Here is a 26,895-nt window from a genome sequence, read left to right as displayed (position 1 = left end):
AGCTCAGGAGAAAGCTCCAGCATCGCAAGTGCCTCGCACTCTCTCAGCGACGAGGTGGAAGCTCTAGTTCCAGAGACTGTCTTAGAATCATGCTGTGAACGTAGTTTTTTTGTTGACCACGCCTGCCAAACCACATTATATCTTGTGCACGTCCTAGAACAGTCAAAGAAGACAGCCAAGACATTGAAAAAAAAAAAAGAGAAAAAGGTTGCCGGTCAAGGAGAAGAGTTGAAAAAATTCCAGTCGGAACGGGACGAAACGAAAAAACGCCTCTTAGTTTGCGAAAAGAATGAAATTCACTTATTTATTCAGGTATTAGAAAGAGCGGAAAAAGCAGTCACCGCTGCTGTTTTTATCAGCAAGCAAGTGCGCACTTCAGAGAAAGACAAGCCTGCCTGCAATGGAAGAATCCTGCGGGAATGTGTTTGATAGAAAGCGTGATCAAATAAAGGCAATGAGCATGTTCGAAGCAGAGGTCCTTTGAAGCTTCCCTCTCGTACTACACTTCAAAAGTATGTAAGACACTCGACCGGCGAAGTTGGTGTGACAACATTGATAAAGGAGCGCGAAGGGCTTTCTGTGGAGGAGGAAGTTCACTGCTAACTCATTATCGCTGAGATGGCCATTGATCAAAAATTTGTGTATGACCGTCAGGTTGACAAAATATTTGGTCTCATTGACATGTGTCGCAAGGAAGAGTCAAGTGCAGTGCCTCAAGTGGCAAAGCGCTTGTTATGCTTCGTCTTACAAGGGCTGTGAACAGCCTACGTCATAGCGGTTGGTTATTTAGGCGGTGCCTGAAAAACGACCAGCTTTCTGCAATGGCACTGGAAGTCATTAAAGCAGCCGAAGATGAGGTTTTCGTGTGTTGAAAATTGTCACCGACAACCACCAAACAAATGTCGCTTTTTACAAGGGTCTCGCATAAGATGGCGCTTGTTCATGCCGTGCCTCTCCCACTGCGAAAAGGCCACCCGCTCTTTTTGTCTTTCGACTTCAATCACCTCATAAAGAACCTTCGAACTAACTTTCTTGAGCGAGAAATGTTGGCCAGCAAAGGACACATTAAAGGTGACCTATACTTAAAGAACCTCTCTGAAATTCAGTTTACAAACAGGGATAAGGTGTCTCAGAAAGTCTGGCCGACGTATCGATAGGAGGACCTATCTTCATCAAAGGTGGCCTCGTTATCCTCGGCATGTTAGCTTTAAAGGGTTAGTGTAGTGACGCCCCGTGTGGTTGTTGTCGGTGGCGGTTGGTTATAAAGGGAGAGACTTCAGAGATAATGAGCGCTGTTGCCTGACGTCTGTGAGCGTGGTTCCCAAGACGAGGGCACAAGAGCCGGAGAGTGGGAAGGCGGGGAGAAAATAACAGAAAAAAGACAAATAAATGACACATCGCAAATCAATAGCTCTTCTCTGCCACGGAGCACCGAATTCCTACAGGCTAGAAAACTTGCCAAAAAACATGCGAGCTACACCTCCCATCTGAAAACCTAGACAATCAGCATAGAGAAAAATATTGCCACATGGTGTGGCGCAGCAAGATACTAAGGAAGATGAGAACGAGGTTCGTCTCGGCATCGCGCGTCGTCGCTTGCGTTTTTGTAAAGTGCAAGCGCCTGTATCTTGATTCAGCTTGTATACTCCAGCAGGGTATACGCGACAATATAATCCCAAAAGGTCTAACACTGAAGGCTGTACCCGCTCTAGGATCCCTCCCACCTCACCATCGTGCAAACTGGCAAACATTTCACAATGCCTCACTTTCACTTTTGAATATCCTCAAGGAACACTGCGAAGAACAAGTCGAAAGTTTTAGCCACAGACTTCTGAACATAGCTCTGACACCGAATGAGAAGAAATATTTTGAGCATTACAACGAAAAACAGTCTAGAAAATTGGTTCAAAAACAAAGGAAGAAAGCAAACTTTAATCTAAAAACAAACTTGCAAACAGGCACCTCACACCGACAAGAGGGACCTCGAGTTTAGAAGTACCAGACGCGTCGGAAACTTCCACAAAATTAAACCACTCCAATGTTCTAGATATTTCAAAAACATTAAGTAAAAAGAAATAGGTGTACACAGCATGGGCCTAAACTTTTGTACCACGAACCAAACAATAAATGAATTTGAACTTCAAAAGGACCTCTCAGAATTTTCCAGACTAATGTGTATCATACTTTTTTTCGATGACAACAACACACCAGACACCGGGACGACACCACTTAGAGCCCAATCCACTTGACTCCCGAACCAGGACAAGCCATAGAACTTTAGATATACCTTAAAATTATCAGTAAAGAAATTATAAGACAATCCGAGACATCTAAGCGACCTAAAAACATAACTGAGTCGGAGAGTAATATCATTTCAAATCTTAGTTGCCCGAATGACATTGTTACTGAGGAAGCAGATAAGGGTAGTAATATAGTTATTTGGCCAGTAGAAAAATACAAGCACGAGGCTTACGGACAACTAAACAATCCAGAACATTACCGCGTGAACTAGATAACGATCCGACATTATCCTACACAGTGACAATTACTAACAGGCTGAAATCACTTTTGGCTGATGAATTGATAACACCGTCAGAATACAAATTTCCTAAACGAAGCACCAAAACTGCCGGGTGTTTCTAAATCCTTCCAAAAATCCATAATATTCCATCCACTAAACTATACACCGCTATTATCCTAGGTCACCCGATAGTATCAAACAACACCCCGACAGAGAGCATCTCCACATTCCTTAACCACTTCCTTGGTGACTTGCCAAAAGCATTCCCGTAATTTGTACAAGATACGCCCCACCTGCTGAGAATTATGGAGGACATTAATGCTAAAGACAAACTACCGCACAACATAATTCTCGGAATACTAGACGTCACGGACCTGTACACCAACGTTCCAATTCCTGATGGTTTATCTTCAACAAAACAAGCGCTGTCTAAACACAATGCACAACACTCTACTGAAGTCTACTTGTTGCTCCTTGAATTAGTTTTAACACATAACTACTTTGAATTTGAGGAGAGTTACTTCTTACAGATATACCCTGCAAGCATGGGCACACCTTTTGCACAAACCTACGCGAACATATTTATGGGGATTCCAGAAACAGATTTCCTATCGCGCTGCACTGGCAAGTCCCGCACATACCTACGATACATAGACGACATCTGCATAATATGGGGACATGGTCAAGACAGTCTAGATAAATATGTAGCATTTCTAAACTCTTTTCATGCAACAATAAAATTCATATCTGAATGCTCAACTGAGTGCATAAGCTTTCTGGACCCAGCAATTCACATCGACAATGGGGCGCTACAGACAACGCTGTATAGGAAGCCTTTCGACAAACAACAATACCTAGAATATACAAGCCACCATCCCAGACATTGCAAACAAGGCATCTTTAAAGGCCAAGCCACACGATTACGTCGCATTTGCGTTGAAAATCAAGACTACATAGATAGACTCGATCACCTTAAGGAAATCCTATCAAACAGGAACCACCCAAACAGTGACCTTGAAGAAGCCTACACCGCTGCAACCAAACTTGACCGAGCCGAGGTCCTCAAGCCTCGCCCGCGGATCACAAGAACAGCAACGCCTCTTCTTACTACTAAATTCTCAAATGCAGTACCAAACGTGAATAACATCATCAGTAAATACTACCAATTCTCAGCAGCAACCAGGAACCTAATAACATTTTTCCAAACCCGCCCAGAGTAGCCTACAGACGCAACACTAAAGATGTTTTTGTGCTTGCCAAACTAAGGACAAAGACGAAGTCGGGAACCGGTTCCTGTCGCCCTCCCAGGTACTCTAAATGCCAACATATTCCATCTACTACTACAGTAAAAAGTACAGCGACGAATTGCGCACACAAGGTGACTTCGGGTTTCACCTGCACATCAAGCAACGTAGTTTACTGTCTAGAATGTGCTGCTTGTAGCAAACAGTACATAGGTGAGACTGGACAACAAATTCATACAAGACTCAACGGTCACTGCGGGGACACAAAGCACAATTCGCCTGAAGCAGTAAACAGCCACTTTAATGAACATGGTCATATATTCCACAAAGGAAGGCTCTATATACTACAAACAAATTTCAGTTCACCTCGCGAAAGGATATGTGCGGCATCATACCTCATCCACAAGTTTAATTGCCTCAACCCGACGGGAATTAATTTGGCACGTGGCTACTTAGAATCTTTAAAAGCGGTAACTTTAATCTGAAATTCACATATCATCAACCAAGGCACAAAACACATTGTGCCACCAGCTATCCTTAATATTTAACCTCACCTATTCCTCCATTTCGAAAATTTGTTCCTGCCTACTACTCAATTAAATATACTCTTTCATGTTTTTACGTTCATATCAGCTGTACGGCCCCCTTTTCACATGTGCACCTGCCCCCGCCCGCTTCTCCGCGCGCCGCACTCCTATTTGTTATTGCGGTTTCGGTTCCCCCTTCTCCTTTCTCTTTTTTTTCGTCTGTTTTTATTATATATTCTTTAAACACCCTGACCAACACATCCCAATGTCCCAGATGTCAATATACCTTCTTCGGCGCCTCAGCCACACAGGGTATCGCCATTTCTGTATACCGCCGCAACGACACCTACGTTGAGCTACTCAGGCGAACGTCCCCTGAACGACCATGCCGCTGCCTTCCAGTTACCCCATACATTGCACCCCAGAGTCATTGTCGCCATCTTAACTACTTCAACATTACTCCACGCATTGCTGCTATTCTACTAAATTAACTCTTTCATGTGTTTTTTGTCTTTTGTGTTACTTGCGCACTGACCGCCTTTTGGAAAGCCACAAGACCATGCCGCCAAGGACACCCGTGAATGCTCCCTAACCTCTCGCTTCTCCAATGCCCTCGCATGCCCCCGTTCTTTTATGATTTCTTTCTTGTTTTTTCTTCGTCTTTTTTTTCTCTTGGTATCTGCCCCGCTTTTTTTCGCTTTTCTTTCTTTTCTTTTCTCCCCGCCTTCCCGCTCTCCCGCTCTCGTCCCCTCTTCTTGGGAACCACGCTCACAGACGTCAGGCGACAGCCCTCATTATCTCTGAAGTCTCTCCCTTTATAACCAACCGCCACCGATAATAACCGCACGTGACGTCACTGCACTAACCCTTTAAAACTAACATGTCGAGGATGGCGAGGCCGCCTTTGAAGAATATAGGTCCTCCTATCAAAACGTTGGCCTTCCTTTCTGAGTCACTTTATCCCTCTTTGTAAACTTTATACCAGAGTGGGCTATGCCGTCTCTCAGCCCGTCTCTTGATTTCGGTCTTTGAAATTCAGTCACAACTGTTTGTTAAGGCAGCCAGATTTTTTACCCGTGCGCAAATTGAACACAACCACTTAGAGAAAATGAATGTGCACAGGGTCGTTCATATATATATTTCCGCCAGCAATAGGATCATTTCAGTTTCTTCATGAAAACTCGCAATGCCATCCTGATTCACGCCAGTTCAAAAATCGTTCGGCAACAGTCGCTTTTATGAAAATGATAGCGAAATAGTCCGCCCTTCATGATATCGGAGCAGTGAAGGTAGGCGGACAGCATGAATATCCATTTTTCACAAGAGACGATGAACGACTGTCTTGGCTGGAACTAGAGTTCGTCTGTTATCTAGACGACCTCCAGATGCAAGACAGCTGGTCAAGTCGAATGACCAAAGAATCTTCCGAAGCGACACTGCTCGCAACACTACCACAGTGGCACTGATTGAATTTCTGCTTGACTATGTAAAGTAAGTTATTTTTTTTTCTCGTCTCAGTTTTCAGTTGCTTACATGTGTGTATTTTACAGGTTACTTTTTTAATTGCAGTTACCGCTACGCCTTGACACGCCGTCTAAACAGCGACTCTGTGGAATCGCTGTTTAGCTGCGTTCGGCAGTTTAATGGCGGCAACAATAGGGTGGATGCCAGGACTGCAGTTTTCACCGCGGAGAAACTGATGAAGGTAGTGTCCAAAAAATGTTCTGAATTGCATTAATCTAAAACGCTTCCTTTTTTTGAGGTTTGCATTCTTCAAGCGACAAGGAATGGAAATGCGCCCACTTCTTATGAAATGAAGGCACCGCTGAGGTTGGCCATTTCACATACTCAAACATGAAGCCTACCAGCTGCATTGAACTGGCTGTCAGGGAGCTTCGCAGGAAACTTGAGTTTCTAACGCTATGGTCTTATGCAGAATCAGATCTTAAACAAGCACCAGTAGCTTTTCTGGCTGGGTACATTGTACGAGCTTATGAAGGAAAGATATGACCAGGTTTTTCTTTGTAGTGGGCACAAATCTTGCCTTAATCTTGTCTTAACTGTTTGTCACCTTAAAGTTTCGCCTTTTAATTGACCTTAGTATGAGTGCTTTTGGAAGTTCCGAAGCATGTGCATAACTTTGTGCTGCATAACTTTATTTATACTGTTACGTCTCTTTGAGCAGAACCCTTCTTTACCACGATCAAGTTTATTGCTTTATGAAACATTTGGTACTGGTTTTCAGGTGCCATGCAAATTGAGCATGACCCAGCTGGAAGCACCACTACCAACCGGGACACGCTACGGGAAGGTAGAATATATGGGCAATGGATGCTGACGTACCCTAAAATGGAAGTTGTTCAGCTTTGCCAGCTGACTTGCATCTTTGTTCAGCGGGCCATGAAGACAAATGAGATTCGAAAAAGCAGCATTCTGTGTCGCCTGTTGATGTCAGCAAGACTTAGATATGTCACACAGTATCGGCAGTTAATGTGTGGGAGAAAGGAGCATGCTCACACTGAGGAGCTTTGCAAAATATTCGTAAGGAAGTTGCTGCCAACTGCGCTTAGCCAACTGTGCGGGGAATATTGATTCAACAGTGGAGCGACTTTTGAGGTTGTCGCTTAAACCTCTCTCAAGGAAGGTTCTTCGTTTGAGAATACCAGTCAATATATTCTTCCTTGCTTATGAGAAAGCAATAAAAGTAGCAAGCAGCTGGCTGAAGCATTTTTCGCACTTTTCCCGGCTGCAGCTGCATTTGTAAACTCCCGATTTCACCATTGTTGAATTGTTTCTTTCAATTAATGACTTGAATAGGGACATACAGGCATGTAGCCAGAATTTTTTTTTCTTGGGCAGGGCCTGAGATAATTTTGATGCCAAGAAGGATGCGGAGGGCCGAGGCGAGGCGCTGTTGGGCGAGCTATACTTGTCAGGAACACTGGGAAGAGAGAGGAAAAGTTAAACATCTTTGAAAGGGGCGCACTCCTTAGATAAGCTCCAGCATAAATCAATATGCTTCGTCTTGATTAGAAACAATCTACTGGTGATTATGTGCAACGATAAGCGCTTTTATTTCATCTAAGTTAGTTTGCATCACTTGAGGAACTTGATTTCTGAAGTGAAGGCGCTAAAAAGACGGAGGACAAAGAAGAAACACACACACACAGGGCGCCACTTCCAACAATGTTTATTCAGGAAAAAACGCCGCTCCCCGAGACACCTCTCCCTGTGTGTGCTATGTGTACAACGCAGACAAACAGCAGTGGTGCACTCAAAGTAACTTTTGACATCCACTCACAACTCTCGTGTTAGACTAAACGTTCAATAAACTATGCTTTAACCCTGAACATCACCAATAATTATCGTCAATCAAAGCATCCAGCACGGCAAGATTCGCTTACATAGATTGCCACAGTGTGTGGAATCTGCATTATTTCTTTCTCTCACTTTCTGTTCGATTACTCCTGGTTGTTTATGTACTCTTACAAATTTCTTGACATTTTCCTCCTTTCTGTGCCCATGCTATTTAGGTACAAATACCTGTCCACTTTAGCTGCTCATTTTGTAAACAGGTGAGCATTTCTATGTCTACCCAACGATAAATGTGTCCGTCACGTAAGACAAAGAATGGCTCATATTCAGTTGAAGCAAAAGCTACAATCGCCCAGTTAAGTGAATCGAACATTCACTTCACCCACACAACACACAGAACAGCATACATTTTAATAAAGAACATTCGAACTATAAGTAAGACATTGCATACCCCTCTCAGCAAATGTAGTCGTGGTTTTGCTACAGTTTCGCTATCGCTGTAGTTTCGCTAAAGTAAGCTATCTCGAACAATTGGCGCACTATCGAAAATAGGTTCTTTAATTCCAAACAAATTAAAACCGGTTATATATCACGCACTAACTCAGTCCCATCTACAATAGTGCTTAGCGATATGGGGCTCTACCACGACGACAAATTTAAATAAACTAGAGGTTTTAAAAAAAAGAGCTGTTCGCGCTCTTCAGCGCGTCCAATTCAATCATACTACATCTCCATATAAAATGAGGTATAAATTAGTTCCACCAAACTTTCTTTATACAGAGAAGCTCTCACTTTATACGTTCACGCAAATTAAAGAAAACTGGGCAAGCTTTAAGTCTATCTTCAAACGAACACAGACCACAACTTTCGTGTGATTAACTATAAACTACCTAAGATTAGAACTAATTATGGGATGCAAAGCTTGTGGTATAAAATTCTTAAGCTCCTAAATAAAAGCAAGGAAATGTTAGACCTAATAAAGCAATCGCCTTCAATAAAATTGTATAAAAGAAATATATGTAACCGAACATAGCTCGTTGTTGTGATGTGTGATTTTCGTGCCAACTCTGTGTTCTTACGAAGCGAGTTTTAAATGCTTCTTCATGTCAGTTTGAGCCAAATGAATACTGTAGCGTTGTTATATGTAAGATATAGTAAAGTTCTATGCCTGTTTTTGTTTCCTGATTCCTATGTTTGTTACCGAATGCGTACTGCTGCAAATCGTGACTTTTTTGTTTCGCCCTAAGTGTGTTGTTCATGCTGTTTTTTGGTTGCACATCGTGTGCTTGTTTTTCTTAGCTTGTACTGTATAAGTTTTTTCTCGATCTTGCCTCATAAATTCCTTGTTCCAATACCCCCCTCTTTTTTCCTTTTCTCCTCATTATTACGCTGTCCTGATTGCTTCGCTGGAGCGCCGATTGTACAGGGGTCAGGGCCTCAGTCTGAGGCGTATGCTAGCACCTTTAGTCCTGACCCTTCTGGTTTTCTGTAAGCAAACTGGAAAACTTGTGAATAAAAAAAAGTAAAACCTAATTCACCATAGTTAACAGCAAAGCTCGTTGATTCCACTCCAGCCCACATTTCAGGATTGGAGTGTCTTAATTACCCATATCTTAATTAAGTGAAGTTAGTTAACTTCACCTTCATTAACACCGATGGTCGTGGGTTCGATTGTCATAATGAATTCTATCCTTATTGAGCCTGACCTATAGATATCATGTTCGCTATGATACATGCTATCGAACATGATTAGCGAACGACCGATGAGGGTTGATTAGGGTTTAAAGTGGCCGGATCAAGTTCCAAAACATTGATTATGACACCGGGCTGCGTAGAGATGAGCAAGTGGCAAAATTCTTACGCATACTCAGACAACTAACCGAGGAGTTTCTTTGTGAAAGTTTTAATCCACGTTCCTGAGTCGTTCTTCCAAACTAATTTTGCTGTACGCTTCTCTGACTTCAAATGAGGCTAAATTCACGTCCCTTCGCACTGGCTCCTTTGTGACATTACCATCGGCTCCCAAAGCCAACCGGTCCACCGATCGTTGGCTAACTTCCAACCCCGACAACCCTCCCGAATTTATGCACAGAATGGCATTTGCTAACGTCAGCGTTAGCACGATGACTCCTTTCCGCATTACATGCACTACGTCATATTTATTGTGCCTCCAAACTGCCATATGTTTCATTATTGCTGCATTCCGCTTCGCTTTCAGAATATCATGGTGATTGTTTGAGCAAGGCTTTCCTTAGTTTATATATATGCTGAGGTTTCATATTGCGAGAGTATGGGTATGACTAGCTGTTAAATCGATGCCACGTAGTTACTCGTGTCTTCACTGAAGGTCATAATTCCCGAGGTGTATATAAAAATGCTACAGTCCAGCCCGCTGGTGACAGTTTGTCACTGACCCGTTTCAAAGGGAATGAAAATACACCATCAGCACCATTAGCACCGTATCGTGCCACTTGCCCGGCGATGTGTCATGTGGGAGGGGTAGCGTTGGTACGGGCAATCTTTGCATTGCGGTTGCGCTGTATTCGACTAGCTGTCAAGTCATGTAGTAGTTGCATGTAGTAGTTGCATGCTCCTGTAGCTCGACCTCATTAACTCAAGCAGGCTAGGTGACTATTTCTCACCACCCGCTTTTAAAAGGGATTCCAAATCGTCATCAGGGATGTGACATATGCGTCGCGTAGTCTCGATACACGTGTTTACTCTTCGGTACACGCTGTGGCGCCTCCTGGCAAGGTACGAACCGCTGCTGATGAAGCGAATTGTTGAGATACGCGCGGCTGCGACCAGACAACGCCGGGCTCAGATGACCACTGCGCAGAGAGCGGCACAAGGCTCCGCTCGCCGTTGGCGCACGGCGAACAGTTCACGTCATTTTCGTGAAAACGACGCGAAGAGTCTTCGCCGCGAAGACCCTACAGTGAACGCTTCCGAAAATGGAGTTCCTGTGCAGCCGCTCCTTCAGCTTACGCTGTTACTGCACTACGTGTATCGCACAGGCGTCTGACTTTTCTGCGGTGACCTTAGGTTGAGATTATGTCGTCAAAAACCTTGAACCAACTTAACCCTATTACTACCGCTTGATGGCGAATCTAGTAGTTATTTGCAAGAAAGCTGCTGTGCCTACACATATGGCCTTATTTGCTGTCGATCTTTTGCAGGGAATATTCAAGATGTGCGTTGTCTTCCGCTTTTGCTATCATAAGTACGTGACAATGCGAGCGACCAACGTAAGTGTTCACTTGTACCATGTCGTGTTATTGAGGTATCTGCGCAAAACATTATTGCCGTCAGTTCATCTTCGCATTTTTCAAAATTTTCTCTCTGTCATTTACCTCACGAGAACTTTCGCTTAAGTCTTGGAATCGCCTCTGTACAATGACCTCTGCCTGAAAACAATACGCTGCTCTTATGTGTGGAAAATGTCCTTTGAGACTTGTTGCGTGCGGAAGAACCTGAGAACGACAAATATTTTCAAAGTGGAATGGTAACTTGGCCGTTTGTAATCGCTTCTTCTGGCGCATGTTTCTTGTGCTATCCGAATATAACTAAGCAGAGCAGAATACGGGAATTCCACGTAGTGCCTTCATGTTTGGTGACGTTTTTACTAACACATTTATCGACACTAGGTCACAACGTCAATGTTTCTCTATCTGTGAACTATAGAATCTGTAGCGTTAATTTTAGATAAATACCACAAGGCAGCATTTATCAATCTGACGATTATTTCGGTAACAATTGTGATATATTGTTCGTCATATGATATTGTTCGATTGTGATATATCGTTCACAATATGGGCATTCATTCCCGAATGCCGTCCTCTTTGGATTCCTCTATCGTTCACTTAGCAGCCCGCGAACAACATCACGAAAAACTATTCTAGATATAATGCTCAAATGCAGTCACAGCAAAATGGGGCGGTAACACTCTAACTGCTTTTAAAACTTGTAAACTATTTAGCGACCCCTGGTTCAATATCTTCTTCATGCTAATCAGCAAAACAGTTCACGGTGCTAATATTATATTGAACTTATCAACATTGCCGCAATGCCGAGCTAACCTTTGTATAAATTCATTTATTCCTCGAACTGGAAATGACTGGAACCACCTCCCTGCCTTCATGGCTGCCATCACCGACGTCAACAAATTTAAGAAAACTGCCGCCGATATTATATGCCCCTCCTCCCTATAATGCCTCTGGCCCTGAGAGTACTGAAATAAATAAATAAATAAATAAATAAATAAATAAATTAGGACATAGGCATGGCACTGCGTTGTAGCCTATGCTGGCCGACAGCCGCTTGCTCGCTCATCGATATGCACTGCTATCGATTCGGCCACATTGGGAGTAGACGAAAATCAACTGGCCGCTGGCAAGGATGTGCAGTGCTCAGCCATTCAAACGCGATACTCAGACAGCATGACGGCCAGCAATTTATTGCGCCACCATTGCACACTGGGAAAATTGAGCTGATGCACTCTTTTGTCACAAGAAAAGAAGTCCTTTTGATGCATCGTGAGGAAATTAAGCCCCCTCACTGATCACCCAGCGCTCCCCGGTGGCGCAAGAATCACCGGCCGCAACACTGTCCCAGTATCGCGTTTCAATCGCTGATCACTGTACCTGTGCATCTCTCCCTTGCTTGGATGCACTACCGTAAGCATAGCTGGCTAAAAAATATACACGACAGCAATTGCAGGGTCAAACAATATTTATTGCAACTGAACATAGCGGCGGCCACATAGAATAAAACGTACGCTACTCTGCGCAGCGTCCCTTCTTTTTTTTCAGGCAGCGCAGAGCCGACATAATCATTTCACACCGTTTAGGCGACCATGGCGATTTCAGCCATGTTGTCTACAAGTTTGCCTCATGAAATCATTGTTCCACCAATGTGTGTGGGAAGATCGGTTACCTAGCGCGAATGATCAGTATCAAATATTCAGCAATATTTTCCATCGGGTTGTCACGTTATCTACATATAATGGTCTTATGGAACGGTGTTTTTATATCAGAATTAGCGCTCTCCATACCGACATGTGTGCTTGTTCATCTTTCTCTGGTGACCGCTTTTCACAGACTAACAAATGTTAAACGTTACCGGTCGGTGCAGGACTCGCCTACATCTATCGGAAATTTGTCGCATGTTATCCATGCTTCTATCTGTCGCCTGTTGTCACCGAACCTTGCATAATTTGATTCTACGAGCTACGCGAATTGTCTGGTACTTTTTCGAAGGCACGCGGACTCCAGCGCTTTCACTGCAACCTTCGACGAGTCACGTATAAAAATGAATGCGCTGGACACGCCGATCATATTTTCGACGATCGCTAACTGTGCTAGCCCATATCGAACTGCATGGTGTGCCGCTTGTTTCCTGGGCACAGGTTCGTCCAAGAAACTGCTTTCATTGCTCAAAGGTTTAGCTACATTCTGCTTCTTCACCGCCACTGCAACTTGGCAATACCTTCCTGGCAGTTGGCAGGAATCCCCGCAAGCGTAGGCTCATCTCAGCACACATGCACACACACCGTGTTTTCACGAAGAAGCTGCACTTGCTCCTTTGTTGTGTTTTGGAATTTCCCAGTTGGGTTTAGAAAAGGTAGCTAATATCAGTTATATAGAGGATCAACGGTTCACAATTACTTCTCGACCGCAAACTTGTTTGAATTAACAGCTGCCCAGTAGCCACTTTCATTAAGTACCAACCATGTCTGAAAAGACGGAGTACTTTAGATGTATATCAGTAAAGTTCTCTCGTATTGGTTTTCTCTAATCATGAACGCTTTTAAATAGTCTTGCTTCAGGTCAGTGATCATTAGGACAGAAAGACTCGTTTAGGAGAGCTGATTATCTGATTATCCAGTCATTTCCTCAATTGCCCAAGGTAACAGGTATGGCATCGCGGAGCTTTCTTACTTTGTCATCAGTCGTTTTCCTTCTGCACGAAGACCTAATCGTACTTTTGGCTACTGCGAAAATTCCCCACATGTACGATGAATCCTCACCAATTCGCACACCTTGCTATCTTGCTTCAGCACAGAACTCAAAGCACTGCAGAGGGGACTATTCATTATGCCGAATATTCTGTTGCAGAATACGGATGTGAACCGCGACAAAACTTATGACTGCATTGCTAAGATGGCATCACTTCTCACTGTTGACCTCAATCCGGTAAGTCTCATCTTATCGGTCGCGCGTTGATGTTTTTAGAGTGTTCTAAACAATCACCTAAATCCTTTCTTTCACATGGGCATAGGCTTTTTGATAGCCCGACATTCTAAAATTTAACATTTTTGCTCATAAAAACCTGTATAGAATATAAAAGGCTATTGTTATAATTTTACAAAATGCATTCGGTTCACTAAGAGCCGGCACCGGAGAAATATTATTGCCCAAAAGCTTTTTCGAGTAGCAAGCGGAGCCCTCACCATGGCATTCCTAATTTCAGGAATGGATAGAAAAGACGAACCTGGCAAACCCCAAAGGGCTGTACTATGAAGGCGCTGTGAGTGAACCATCTTTTTATGACAATAGCAATTATGTGGCCAAGCCAAGCGAATTTCCCTCGTCATTGTTGGCGTCGGCATCGCTGTGATCCGTTCAAAGTCCAAGTGCGACAACATCGAGATCGCGCGCCGTGTTCTGTAGGTGCGAGGAAAAGCTCGCGAGGATGAGCTAAGAAGCATGTTGGGTTGATGTGGCGGCGTGTTCTCACGCGTGAAAGGAAGGAAGATGGGCAAAGAGGGCGCCGTCTTCTCACGTGTGCGCAAGGGGAGGATGGGCACGGGGGCACGCACGCTCCCCAGGTGGGGACGGAGGGGGCACGTTAGTGGCGCATCTGCTTTCTGCTCCGGCTGCGACGGATGAGCGTAAACCCCCTAAATTAGACTGGCGGTAACGACACTTCTTCCTACGCCGGCCTCTCTTTCTGATGGCGTCCTCGCCGCTCGCGCATCCTCTCGTCGCTCTCCTTCGCAGTATGCTCGTTATCTCAGGGGCGCGCGGCTCCACCCAGAGCGACGCGAGGTGAGACATTAAAAATTGTTGTTGGGCATTGATTTCGCATGGTTTTTGTTGCATTTTAGACTTGCTTACGTTGTGCTGTGCTAAGAGCGATGACGGAGCGCTACGAATCTGGCAGAAGAAAATGAGTTTTGTGCTTTTTCAGCATAGTAACTGCGCACTTCTTTTGCCGCTTTTCCTTGGCGGCCTGCTATGAGAAGCTAGTAGAGGCTAGTTTGATGGAGAAATTCTTTCTTGTGTCGAGTACTCGCACAAGAATCTGAGATATTTGTCTCGCCAATAATGTATAAGTAACGCGCACAATGTTTCTATGCCCGCGAAAGCTTTATTGAGTGTTATGTTTTCCATGACCATTTTACCTGCAGGCAGCAGCACTCTCGCGGCTTGCACACATCAAGTCGCTTCGCGACTTACTTCTATTGCATTGCGCAGATTCTTTCTTTAGCTCCATAAAAACTTGCCCGGCGTGAAAAGGCTGTGATGAAGTCAATGTTTGGCCGATACACGCAAAAGGCGATGCGCTCGCGTGTGTGCACCAACTCTATGTGCTTGCGCTGCTCAAAAGTGCGTACGTGTATTGCTGCGCGCATCCGCTCTCCGCTAAGCCCCGGTAGCACAGGACGTGTCCGCTTTTTAGCTATGTATATGCTTCTTTTGTCCTCCTAACTTCACTGAGCCCTATTATATCCCATTTACTGCCCTCTAGTTCATCCAATAGCACCGCTAGACTCGCCTCCACTAGATAACGTTCTAGGGTTAAACGTTGCCAGGTTCAGATTCCAATGGCGGCCGGTTCGGACCCAGGTATTCTTAGCACCATCTGCTGCGTTACAGGCCTGAACGCCGCCGTGGTCAGTTGCTTCGCAGCTGCTCGGGACTGAGGGCCGGGGTTTGATTGTTGTATTCATATAGGAGATTGTGGCCAAGTACTGAACCAGGGTGGCCCATCCTGCTCTGGTGAGGGAGTGCGTTACCGGTTTTGGTCACCAGGATAAGGCCGCACTCCAGGCCTGTTTAAGCAATTTTATCAACACTCGCTTTTTAATCCGGTGGAAAATTCCGTGGCACCGGGATTCTAACCACGGTACTCTTGCATGCGAGGCTAATGCTCTCTCTCTACGCCACCGCTGCAACGTGGCTGCCAAATGGCTAACTCAATTACTCAAATGGCCCTCAGTTCCCAGCAGCTGCGGAGCACCTAACATAGGCGGCGGTCAGACATGTAACGCAGCAGATGGTGCTAAGAATCTCTGGATCCGCACTGCAGTGACCCTTGCAACGTTTAACACCCGACCACTCGCGAGTGAGGCTAGCTTAGCAGGACTCTTCGAGGAATTATCAGACATTGTTTGGGATATCATCCGGCTTAGTGAAATTAGAACTGGTGAGACTTATACATTGCTGAATAACGGATATGTCTCCTGCTATAGAGGTATCCTAGGTAAGAAACAACACGGGGTAGCAGTCCTAATTCATACGGACATAGCGGGCAACACTGATGAATTCTATAGCATTAATGAGAGGGTAGCTGCAGTCGTAATCAAACTTAAAAGAGGTATACATGAAAGGTAGTACAAGCCTGCGCTCCAACGACTCCAGGAGAGTCATGATTATGAGGAAGTAGATGAGTTTTATAAAGATGTTGAATTCGCAATGAGAAAAGTGTAAACTCAATATACTGTAGTATTGAGCGACTAAAATGCAAAAGTGGGGGAAAAGCAGGCTGATGAGCAAGTAATTGGCAACTACGGCCTCGATTCTAGAAACGCTAGAGGAGAGATGCTGGTAGGATTCGCAAAAAGGAATCAGCTTCGAATAATGAACACATTTTTCAGGAAGCGTAGCAACAAAAAGTGGACCTGGAAAAGCCCTGATGATGAAACAAGAAATGAAATTGACTTCATACTTTCTGCTGATCTCCGCATAGTACAGTATGTAGAAAGGATAAGTAGGGTAAAGTGAAGTGATCCCAGGTTAGTGAGGGCTAGGATTCACCTTAATTTGAATATAGAAAGAGCTAAATCGGCCAAGAAGAAACAAGTCAATCTAGAGGCAGTAAGGGTAAAAGCAGACAAATTCAGGCTGGTAGTTGCAAACAAATATGCAGCCTTAGAACAGAGAGATTATGATGACATAGAGCTAATGAATGAAACCTTAACTTGGTTGGCTTCAGAGGCAGAAATTGAAATGGGAGGTAAGACTCCAAGGCAACGAGGAGGGAAGCTCTGCCAAGTAACAATGGACCTAATAAAGAAACGACAATAAATGGAAGTGTCCAACTGAAAAGATAGGACGGAATTCGCGGAACTATCAAAACTAATCGACAAAGCGAAAATAAGGGATATTCGAAACTATAACGTGAGAAAGACTGAAGAAGCCGTGAAAAAATGGACGCAGTCTGAAATCGGTGAGAAAGAAATTTCGCATAGGACAAACCAAGATGTATGCACGGCAAGATAAGCAGGCTAATATCATCAGCAATCTCGAATATATAGCAAAAGCAGTGGAAGAATTTTATGCTGGCCTGTACAGTACCCAGAGGAGTCAGGATACCTCTAATAGCAACAGCAAAGAACAGAAAACAGGAACTCCTCCTATAACTAGCGATGAGGTCAGAAGGGCCTTGCAAGACATGAAACGACGAAGAGCGACATGAGAAGATGGAATGCCAGTTGATTTAATCAAAGATGGAGGAGACATAATACCTGAAAAATTCGGCGGGTCTTTATACGAAGTGTCTACGACTGCATGGGTCCCAGAAAACTGGAAGAATGCAAACATACTAATCCACAAAAAGGGAGACGTTAAAAAATTGAAACATTATAGGCCCAATGACTTACTTCCAGTATTCTATAAAATATTTACCAAATTAATCTTCAAGAGAATAAGGGTAACATTGGACTTAAGTCAACCAAGGGAACAGGCTGGCTTCAAGAAGGGATACTGTACAATGGATCACATCCATGTCATCAATCAGGTTTTCGAGAAATCCGCAGAGAACAATAAGCCTCTCTACATGGCTTTCATACATAACGAAAAGGCATTAGACTCAGTAAAGCTACCAGCAGTGATAGAGACATTACGTAATCAAGGAGTACAAAGCGCTTTTGGGACAAACCACTTACGTAAAGACCTTGGAAAATATCTACAGAGGTTCTACGGCTACCTGAATTCTACACAAGAAAAGCAGGAAGATACCTATAAAGAAAAGGGTCAGACAGGGAGACACAACCTCTCCAATGCCATTAACTACGTGCTTAGAAGTATTCAAGCTATTAAACTGGGAAGCTCCTGACTGGAAGTTTACCGTTATCATTAAAAAGGAAAGTGTACAATCAGTGCATTTTACCAGTGCTGACATATGGGGCAGAATTTCGGAGACGGACAAATAAGCTTGAGAACAAGTTAAGGAGCGCGCAAAAAGCGATGGAACAATGTTAAGAGACAGAAAGAGAGCGGTTTCGATCAGAGAGCAATCTGGTACAGACGATATTCTAATTGACATCAAGAGGAAAAAATGGCGCTGGGCAGGTCATGTGCGCTGGTAAGATAACCGTTGGACTATTAGGGTTACAGAATGGGTACCATGAGACGCAAAACGTAATCGAGGACGGCAAAAGACTAGGTGGAGCGATGAAATTAGGAAATTCGCGGGCGCTAGTTGGAATCGGTTTGCGCAGAACAGGTAATTGGAGAAGGGTTGAAATCTGGGCCAGTTGGTACATACTTGAACGAAAAAAAACAGTCAAAAACACAAAGGACAAGAGGAGAGGCTGGGACTACACTGATTCTAATAAACCTCAGTTGATAGTCCAGTCGTTGTGGTGTGAACCTCTCCTCTTGTCCTTTGTGTTTTTGACTGGTTTTTTCGTTCGGGTAATTGGAGATCGCAGGGAGAGGCATTCGTCCTGCAGTGGACATAAAACAGGCTGATGATGATGATGGTGGTGGTGATGACTAAGCTTCAACAAAAGAGACTCCCTCACCAGAACAGGAATTGGCCTCCCTTGTGCATTATTCGGCCACTCCCTCCCAAATGATTCATGTGATCAACCAATGGTCTTCAGTGCCCAGCAACTGCGGAGCAACTGACCAAAGCGGCATTCAGACCTATAACACCACAGTGGGTGCTAAGAGTCTTTGTACCCAGACAGGCTGCCATTGGAAACTGACTCTGGCAACATTTAACACCTGAATTCTCTCAAGGGAAGCTAGCTTAGTAGGAAATGAGAAACTATCAGGCATTCTTCGGGATATCATTGGCCTTAGTGAGGTTAGAACTGGTGAGGCTTATGCGGTGGAGCCAAATGGCCACGTGCTCTGCTATAAAGGACTTCCAGTTAAGAAGCAGTATGGAGCAGGATTCCTAATTCCTAAAGTCATAGTCGGAAAAATTGAATTCTACAGCATGAATGAGAGCGTAGCAGTAGGCGTAATAAAACTTAATAAGAGATATAGAATAGCGGTAGTACAGGCGTACGCTCCAACTTCCAATCATGATTATGATGAAATAGATCAGTTTTATGAAGATATTGAATTGGCGATGACGAAAGTGTAAACTCAGTATACTGTAGTAATGGGCGACTTCAGTACAAAATGTGCGAATCAGGCAGGCTGGTGAACAAGCAATTCGGCAACTACTGCGTCGATTCTAGCAACACTCGAGGAGAGATGTTGGTAGAATTCGCGGAAAGGAATAAGTTGCGAATAATGAACACTTTCTTCAGGAAGCGTAGGAACAAATGGACCTAGAAATTCCCAATGAAATTGATTTAATACTTTCAGCAGATTCCAGCATATAGCAGGACGTAGAAGTGTTACGTAGGGTAAAGTGCCGTGATCATAGGTTAGTGAGGTCTCCGATTCACCTCAATTTGAAGAAAGAAAGACTAAAATTGATCAAGAAGAAGCATACTAACCTAGACGCAGTAAAGGTAAAAGCACACCAATTCAGGCTGCTACTTGCAAATATGTAGCTGTGGAACAAAGTGGCCAAGATGACATACAGGTAATAAATGAAACCGTAACTAGGCTAGCTTTAAAAGAAGCAATTAAAGTCGGAGGTAAGGCACCAAGGCGACCAATAGGTAAGCTCTCCCAAGTAATGAAGACCGCATGAAAAAATACAACAAAGAATGAAAGCGTCCACCTCATGAGATCAGATGGCATTTGCGGAAAGGTCAGTACTGATCAACTAGGAAATAATACGGGATATTCGAAATTATAACGTAAGAAATATTGAGGAAGCAGTATAAAACGGACGCTGCATGAAATCAGTGGGCGCAAACCTTGGCATAATACATACCAAGGTTTATGCACTGAATTATAAGCAGGGTAATAACATCAGCAAATCTCGAATATACAATAAAAGCAGCGGAAAAATCCTTTACTGACCTCTACAGCACCAAGAACAGCCACGATACCTCCATTGGAACTAGTAGTGAACAGGTTACTGGGACTCATTCTATATTTAGCGATCAATATAAAAGGGCCTTCCAAGACAGGAAACAGGGAAATGTGGCAGGAAAAGATGGAATAACAGTCAATATTATCAATGATGGAGGAGACATAATGCTTGAAAAACTGGCGGCCCTTTATAAGAATTGTCTGTCGACTTCAAGGGTCGCAGAGAATAGAATGCCGACATTATACTAATCTACAAAAAGGGGGAACTTTAAAATATTGAAAAACTATAGGCCGATTGCCTTACTTCCAGTATTAAATAAAATATTCACAAAGGTAACCTCCAATGAAATAAGGGCAACGCTGCCTTTCAGTCAACAAACGGAACAGGCTGGCTTGAGGAAGAGATACTCTACGATGGATCACATCCATGTCATCAATCAGGAAATTGAGGAATCCACAGAGTACAATCAGTCTCTCTACATGGCTTTTATAGATTGCGAAAAGGCACTTGATTCTGGAGAGATACTGGCACTCATTGAGGCATTACGTAATCATTGACGCTTACGCAAATATCTTGGAAATAATGTACGGAGACTGCACAGCTACTTTATTTCTCAAAAAAAAAAACAGTAGGAAGATACATATAGAGAAAGCGGTCAGACGAGGCGACACAATCTCTCCAATGCTATTCACTGCATCCTGGGAAGAAGTATTCAAGCTCTTAAACAGGGAAGGCTTAGATGTGAGGATCAACGATGAATATCTCAGCAACCTTCGATTTACAGATGACATTCTCCTGTTCAGCAACACTGGGGTTGAGGTAAAACAAATGATTGAGGACGTTAACAGAGAAAGTGTAAGAGTGGGGCTGATGATTAATATGCAGGAGACAAAGATAATGATCAATAGCTGGGCGTGGGAACGAGAGTTCGGGATCGCCAGTCAGCCTCTAGAGGCTGTGAAGGAGTACGTTTACCTAGGCCAATTACTAACAGGGAACCCTGATAGTGAGAAGGAAATTTACAGAATAATAAAAATGAGTTGAAGCACATACCGCAGACATTATCAGGTCCTGACTATAAGCATATCATTATGATGAAAAATAAAGGTGTAAAATCAGCTCATTCTACCGGTGCTGACATATGGGGCAGAAACTTGCAGACTTGCACAGAAGCTAGAAAACAAGTTAACAAACGCGCAAAGAACGATAGAACAGAAAATGCTAATCGTAACGTTAAGAAACAGGAAGATATCGGTGTGGATCATAGAGCAAACGGGAATAGCCGACATTCTAATTGACATTAAGGCAAAAAATGGAGCTTGGCAGGTCATGTAATATGTAGGTTACATAACCGGCGGACAATTAGGGTGACCGAATGAGTACCAAGAGAAGGGAAGTGCAGTCGAAGATGGTAGAAGACTAGGTGGATGATTAAATTCGTACGCGCTAGTTCAAATCGGTTGGCGCATGACAGGGGTAAGGAGTTCGCAGGGAGAGGCCTTAGTCCTGCAGTGGACATAAAATACGCTGCTGCTGCTGATGATTACGGTGCCACCATTTCCCCCCCCCCTCCATTCTATTTCATAAGCCTTGACCTAAATATCAGTGTGTTTAACTTAAAAGAAAACGAGGCCGCAGCGGCTGTCGGGTATCTCAAAATAACCATCAAAAACGTGGGTAATGCGTGAGATAATGCGGTAGCTACACAGGAGGTTACGGCTCATTTCATGTCCCTAAAGAACATCAGTTGGTGCGACGCTAACGGCCTGGCTATTCGGCGAATTAACCATGTTATTCACATTTTATCTTCTGTCTTAGAATATATCAACATTTTATTGTTTTCATTCGCCATATTTCCTACGTGTCTTCAGATAGTCAAAGTTCCTGTTATTTTCAAAAGCGGAAGCGAGGTTAACATATCAAATTATAGACCCATTTTCATGCTAACAATTTTTCTAAAGTAATTGAAAAACTAATACATACCGAATAGTTTCATTCTGAACCAAGCACCACATTATGACGCCTTTTCAGTTTGGTTTCACAAAGCAGCGTCGACCGATACAGCTGTACTAACGCAAAAAGAAATCATACCGGGTGCATTCGAAAAGGAAACATATACACTTGGAATTTCCGTTGACTTCTCAAAAGCCTTCGATAGAATTAGCCACATTACAATAATTAAAACACTAGACCACATGGGTTTCCGGGGAAACTTTTTAAATGTCATAAAACCATATATAGAATACCGACCGAAATAAATTTAAATTAATGGCTATGCGTCTACTTTTAAGGAATCATCAGATGGCGTGCTTCAAGGTAGTATCCTGGGTCAGCTACTTTGCAATCTCTATGTAAATGACTTGGTGAACACCTATAATACCACAACTTTTATTATTTACGCCGATGATACAAGCTTATTCTTTAAGGAATGCGATTGGCATAAACTTGTAGATAAAGCGAATGGTGTCATGGAATTACTGAACACATGCAGCGTAAGCAATTCGTTAACTTATACGGCTCTGAAATAAGATCAGTACTCTTTCGTCCCAAAAATAAGCCCATTAACTGCGATTTGACCCTAATGATTGGCCCGGAAACACTTAAAATTGAACCTATAGTGAAAACCCTGGGAAGGATTTACCACCAAAATACGCTATGGAACAATCAGGTTGAGCTTGTTCATTCTAAACTGTCTTGTATCGTAGGTGTCTTATCGCGTCTGCGTTCTCTTTTGCCGCCCAGAATTAAGCTTTAGTTACATAATTCTCTATTTTATCTACACTAAGCCATTAGTATAGTATGGGGCACCACACCGGGAAAGGACTTAGGCAGAATTTCAAAAGGTGAAGCGCCAATAGTGACGGCACACAAGAAGAAATACAGACAGGACAAGGCGCTTGTCAGGACAGGACAGACAGGACAGACAGGACAGGAAGCGCCTTGTCCTGTCTGTATTTCTTCTTGTGTGCCGTCACTATTGGCGCTTCACCTTTTGAAAGCTATGCACCAACTAGCCCCACAACGTGTTTTAGGCAGAATATACAGACTACAGAAAAAAGCTGTACGTATAATTACAGGTGCTCCTCGTGATGCACACTCTAAACCCATCTTCTAGTCAGCCCTAAATTTACAACCAATACCTCACATTTACAGTTCGATTTTAATTAAGAGCTGTCGTGCTTACCGAAAAATCATGATTCTTTTTTATAGACTTAGCGCATTTAACACCATGCACTTTCCCAATAGCACGCGAGCCACTGATTGGCAAGTCCCTTACACACGCACCAATTATGGTTACCAAATGAACTACTTACTGCCACTCACACTAAACAGGCATTACCTAATAAATTAGTGATACCGTTCTTTATATCCAAACAGTCTTTATATGTACGTCTAGAATGCAATCAATACAACGTTCAAAGACATGTTTTGTCACTGTATAAATACTCATGATTTCATGTTGCTGTTTACTATGTGGTAAATGGTGTGAAGACCTTCGTCAAGACTTGATGGCTTTTTGCTTTCACCCCACACATCTCTGTTGTGACTGTTGTATTATATCCTCTGGTGCTGAAATAAACTGCTTTTATTTGAGTTTATTTGACGGAAATTCAAGACGATGAGCTTGCTCGTTCGTATTACTATCGGTGGAACTGTGTGCTATAGGGGTCATAGTACCGTAGGGGTCATAGGTCGCCTAGAAAAAGACAAGTCCACTTGTCGACACCCTGGCTTCTGCTTTCACTCTGTTCTCGTTTTGCTCATTAAAATAACCATAAAACACGTGTGCGTTTGAAGTTTGCGAATGCCCTGTATCCTGAAGGAGCGGAGTAGCACGTTCTTGGATGTCTGAGCTGAGGAGACTTTTGACCATGAACCAGGACTCTGTTCTGTAAGAACAAGTTACCGTACAGTCTATCTAGCCCTGCCGAGAGTCGCTTTCTGTTGTCTTTAATTCCATACATACTTTACTCCACAATGCAGGGTATGCCCAGCTGCTTTCCCACTGAATAAGCATGTCTGCCTTTCTCTTAGCGTAACAGTTTTTCAAAGCTAGAAATTACCAGTTCGTCAGTGTATTTCTGTGTGCCGATAAGGGCCCCTGTCGCCATCGAAATTATTGTCCCCTGTTTATTTTGAAAGACAAAGTTCTCAATGTGGTCTCTCTAATAAAATGTAAAAAAAAAATCGTTGTAGGTGTTGCATAGCAAAGCGATTTTTTTCCGTTCTTTTTTTTTCACCGCAGGAATGTGCGCGAAAACACAAGATCTTCCCGGAGGATTCCGCTAGTCTCATGTTTACGCTAAAGTGGGTTAGAGATACTCTCTTCTAGACGGCACAGGCATTCGTTCATTGAAGTGCTGATAATGTTCTGTTTTCTAGAGCTTTCTTCTGGTGTCAGAATTCAACTTTTTTTGTGTATAATCGCATAAACTATTGGAAATAAAATTATTCTGTCGTTCAAGTGTTTTCTCGCTTCAAACCTGCGGCCCGTCGAAGGAACATGTCCGCTATAGGCTCTGATTGAAAACCTGCATGCCAGGAATTTTAGGTGTACATTGTTACTGGATTGGAAGGTGTGCGTCAGTTTTCATGTATCTGTCTGCGACAGTTGGCTTACTTTACGTATACGCACTTAAGAATGATCATGCCCTCTGTTGGTACACTCGTGGCATGACACGCACTCAGCTGACTAGAAGGATTATTAAACCTGTAGTGGGAAGACTGAACTACGGCTAATTGAATGGCAGGAATGCAGGAGATAGATAAAATGAAGCAGATTCAACGCACTTTGGGAATCGTCGTTATGGGAAGCATTTTCCTGGCAGATGGCTACTCAGCATCGTTTGAGATTACGCGCAGCACTACCAGGTGGCTCAACGTGTTTGCGTAGGACGAGCAGCTATGAATAAGACGCGAGCGTCCGTGTGACGGCAGCAGGAACACGACGGCGACACGGCGTCAAAAAAGCGCGACCTGTGACGAGGAAAGAACTAAAAAAAAAATAAGCACGTGACGCACACAAAGAACGTTTCAAATGGCTCATCGGCTTTAGCACGAAAGGATTAAGCGTGCGATCGAGGCCTATTTCTTAGAGCATCGAGCTGCTATGCTCGAAGGACTTCGCGGTGGTGCTCCTAAATGCCTCTGCGTGTCCAGAGGGAAGCGCAAGGATGGAGCCACGATGCCGGACGCGGCCCATGTGCACCTGCGTACCACAGGGGCAATGTCGGAGGCTACACAACTGGCACTGCAAGATGGAGCAACATGTCCAGAGGGAAGCGCGAGAGACAGGGCCGTCCACTACACGTGCCTCTTGAACCTCCAAACATCCGGCCCTTGCACAGTGCTCACAGAATGAAACGCGACAGGGAGAATTAAGTAGAACGCTGCATATGTTCAAGGTACTCTCGAGTACCACGTCACGTCGCGAGGAATCTGGTCACCAAAGGTCACCAGATTCCTGAACATGATGTGACATGAACTGCAGCCGGAAGAAACGAAACAATAAGCATTAGTTAGCCATAAGTTGACGCCTTTCATTCTGTGACCGCTGTACATACCCAGCTCTGCTTCTTTATCTACGTCATTATAATCGTGACAAGATTCATCACAACAATCATCTTTATACCTTATACAGGAGAACTAGAAGCTTTTTTCATTTAGCAGAAATGTGTGTTCTGCTAGATTAACGCTCATGTGCATGTAAAGCCAGGGGCGTAGCCAGGGAGGGGGGCTTATGGGGCATCAGCCCCCCCTTCCCCCACCCGAAATTTTTTCGCGCTGTGATGCACCGCCAACCAAAACAACCGACGGCGCCGGATATCATTCTGGATTTTCCCTAGAATGTATTTTTCGCGCCCGCAAAAACATTTCGGCGCGAAGATTCGTGGTGACGCCCATGCACCTGGAGTCACAAAACGCAAAGATCCCCATCCGAGCACTAAGATTCAAGGGCGCTTTGATGGCAAGCGGCCCCGCCGCGGCATCTCGCAGAGGCCGCAGAATCTACGGTGCGCGTGGATTTCAATTAAGAAACTTTAGAGGTATAAAGATCACACAATGTTTTCATGCGAAGGGTGCATTGACATTTCAAAACTCGTGCTTTACATTTTCATTTCCGGATCCATGTGGGTTTATTGTTCTTATTAACATTTCATGCCAAAGCTGCACTTACTTTTCTGAAGTCGTACATTGGATCATACAACGAAACAGGCCAAATCAATATACTATCAGACAAGCTTGCAAAGCACGCATCGAGGTCTGATGAGACGAAGCGTTGTGATGGCTCATATTTGCCATCATGTCACAGAAAACAATATCAACATCTTTTTCACCTGTGCCAAAGCATACATGCATGTCAAGACACTAAAGCCAGCAAAGGTAACTGCGTTCATATTTATTTTTTTCTACTGTGAATTTTCTTCGCGTGGACACATTGAGCCTCTGCAATTTTTTGTTCTTGGTACCCGCGGGCTACCATAGCCAGCCAGAGGTCATGCGTTTTTCATGTGTGGCCCTGACAACCACGCGGCGCACTGTGGTGCGCGTTCGTTTTTCTATGGACGAGCGGATTTTGGCCTCGGAGAGTTTTGGACGCTTTCCGGCTAGCAGACGAGAAAAAAAAGCAATGGTAGCTTGCCGTCACCATTGTGGGGACTCGATAGATTGCAACGTGTTCGCTTGAGGGCATCACCATCATTTCGATGTTATCGCAACGTCTATGGAAAGTATTATCTCGGCAGTGTAGGATAACGAGCAGCATGCATATGGTTCTCTGTGGACCAAGCGTTACGCGTTTTCTTAGACGTTCCTTAGGTGCGCCAAGTAGGCA

At 43.8% G+C, this 26,895-nt stretch overlaps 1 protein-coding gene across 4 annotated transcripts in view; it reads left to right on the top strand.

The window, feature by feature from the left end:
- LOC126540069 (uncharacterized) overlaps nucleotides 1–24,525 on the top strand; it is a 45,719-nt gene extending 21,194 nt beyond the window's left edge. For 2 of the 4 annotated variants that reach the window (XM_050186870.3, XM_055075923.1), the window contains exons 3-6: nucleotides 10,787–10,855; nucleotides 13,724–13,801; nucleotides 14,079–14,135; nucleotides 24,307–24,525. In XM_050186870.3, the coding sequence (XP_050042827.1) occupies nucleotides 10,787–10,855; nucleotides 13,724–13,801; nucleotides 14,079–14,135; nucleotides 24,307–24,393 (291 nt within the window). In that variant the 3' untranslated portion in view covers nucleotides 24,394–24,525. The remainder of the gene's footprint in view (nucleotides 1–10,786; nucleotides 10,856–13,723; nucleotides 13,802–14,078; nucleotides 14,136–24,306) is intronic. The other 2 variants (XM_055075922.2, XM_055075921.2) reach the window with 2 other exon arrangements.
- Nucleotides 24,526–26,895: the final 2,370 nt, after the last annotated feature.

Source organism: Dermacentor andersoni, chromosome 2 (genome assembly GCF_023375885.2).
Source record: "Dermacentor andersoni chromosome 2, qqDerAnde1_hic_scaffold, whole genome shotgun sequence".
In the NCBI taxonomy this organism is placed as follows: domain Eukaryota; kingdom Metazoa; phylum Arthropoda; class Arachnida; order Ixodida; family Ixodidae; genus Dermacentor; species Dermacentor andersoni.
The sequence above is the reverse complement of the archived record's forward strand: the minus strand, read 5'-3'. Positions and strand labels throughout refer to the sequence as shown.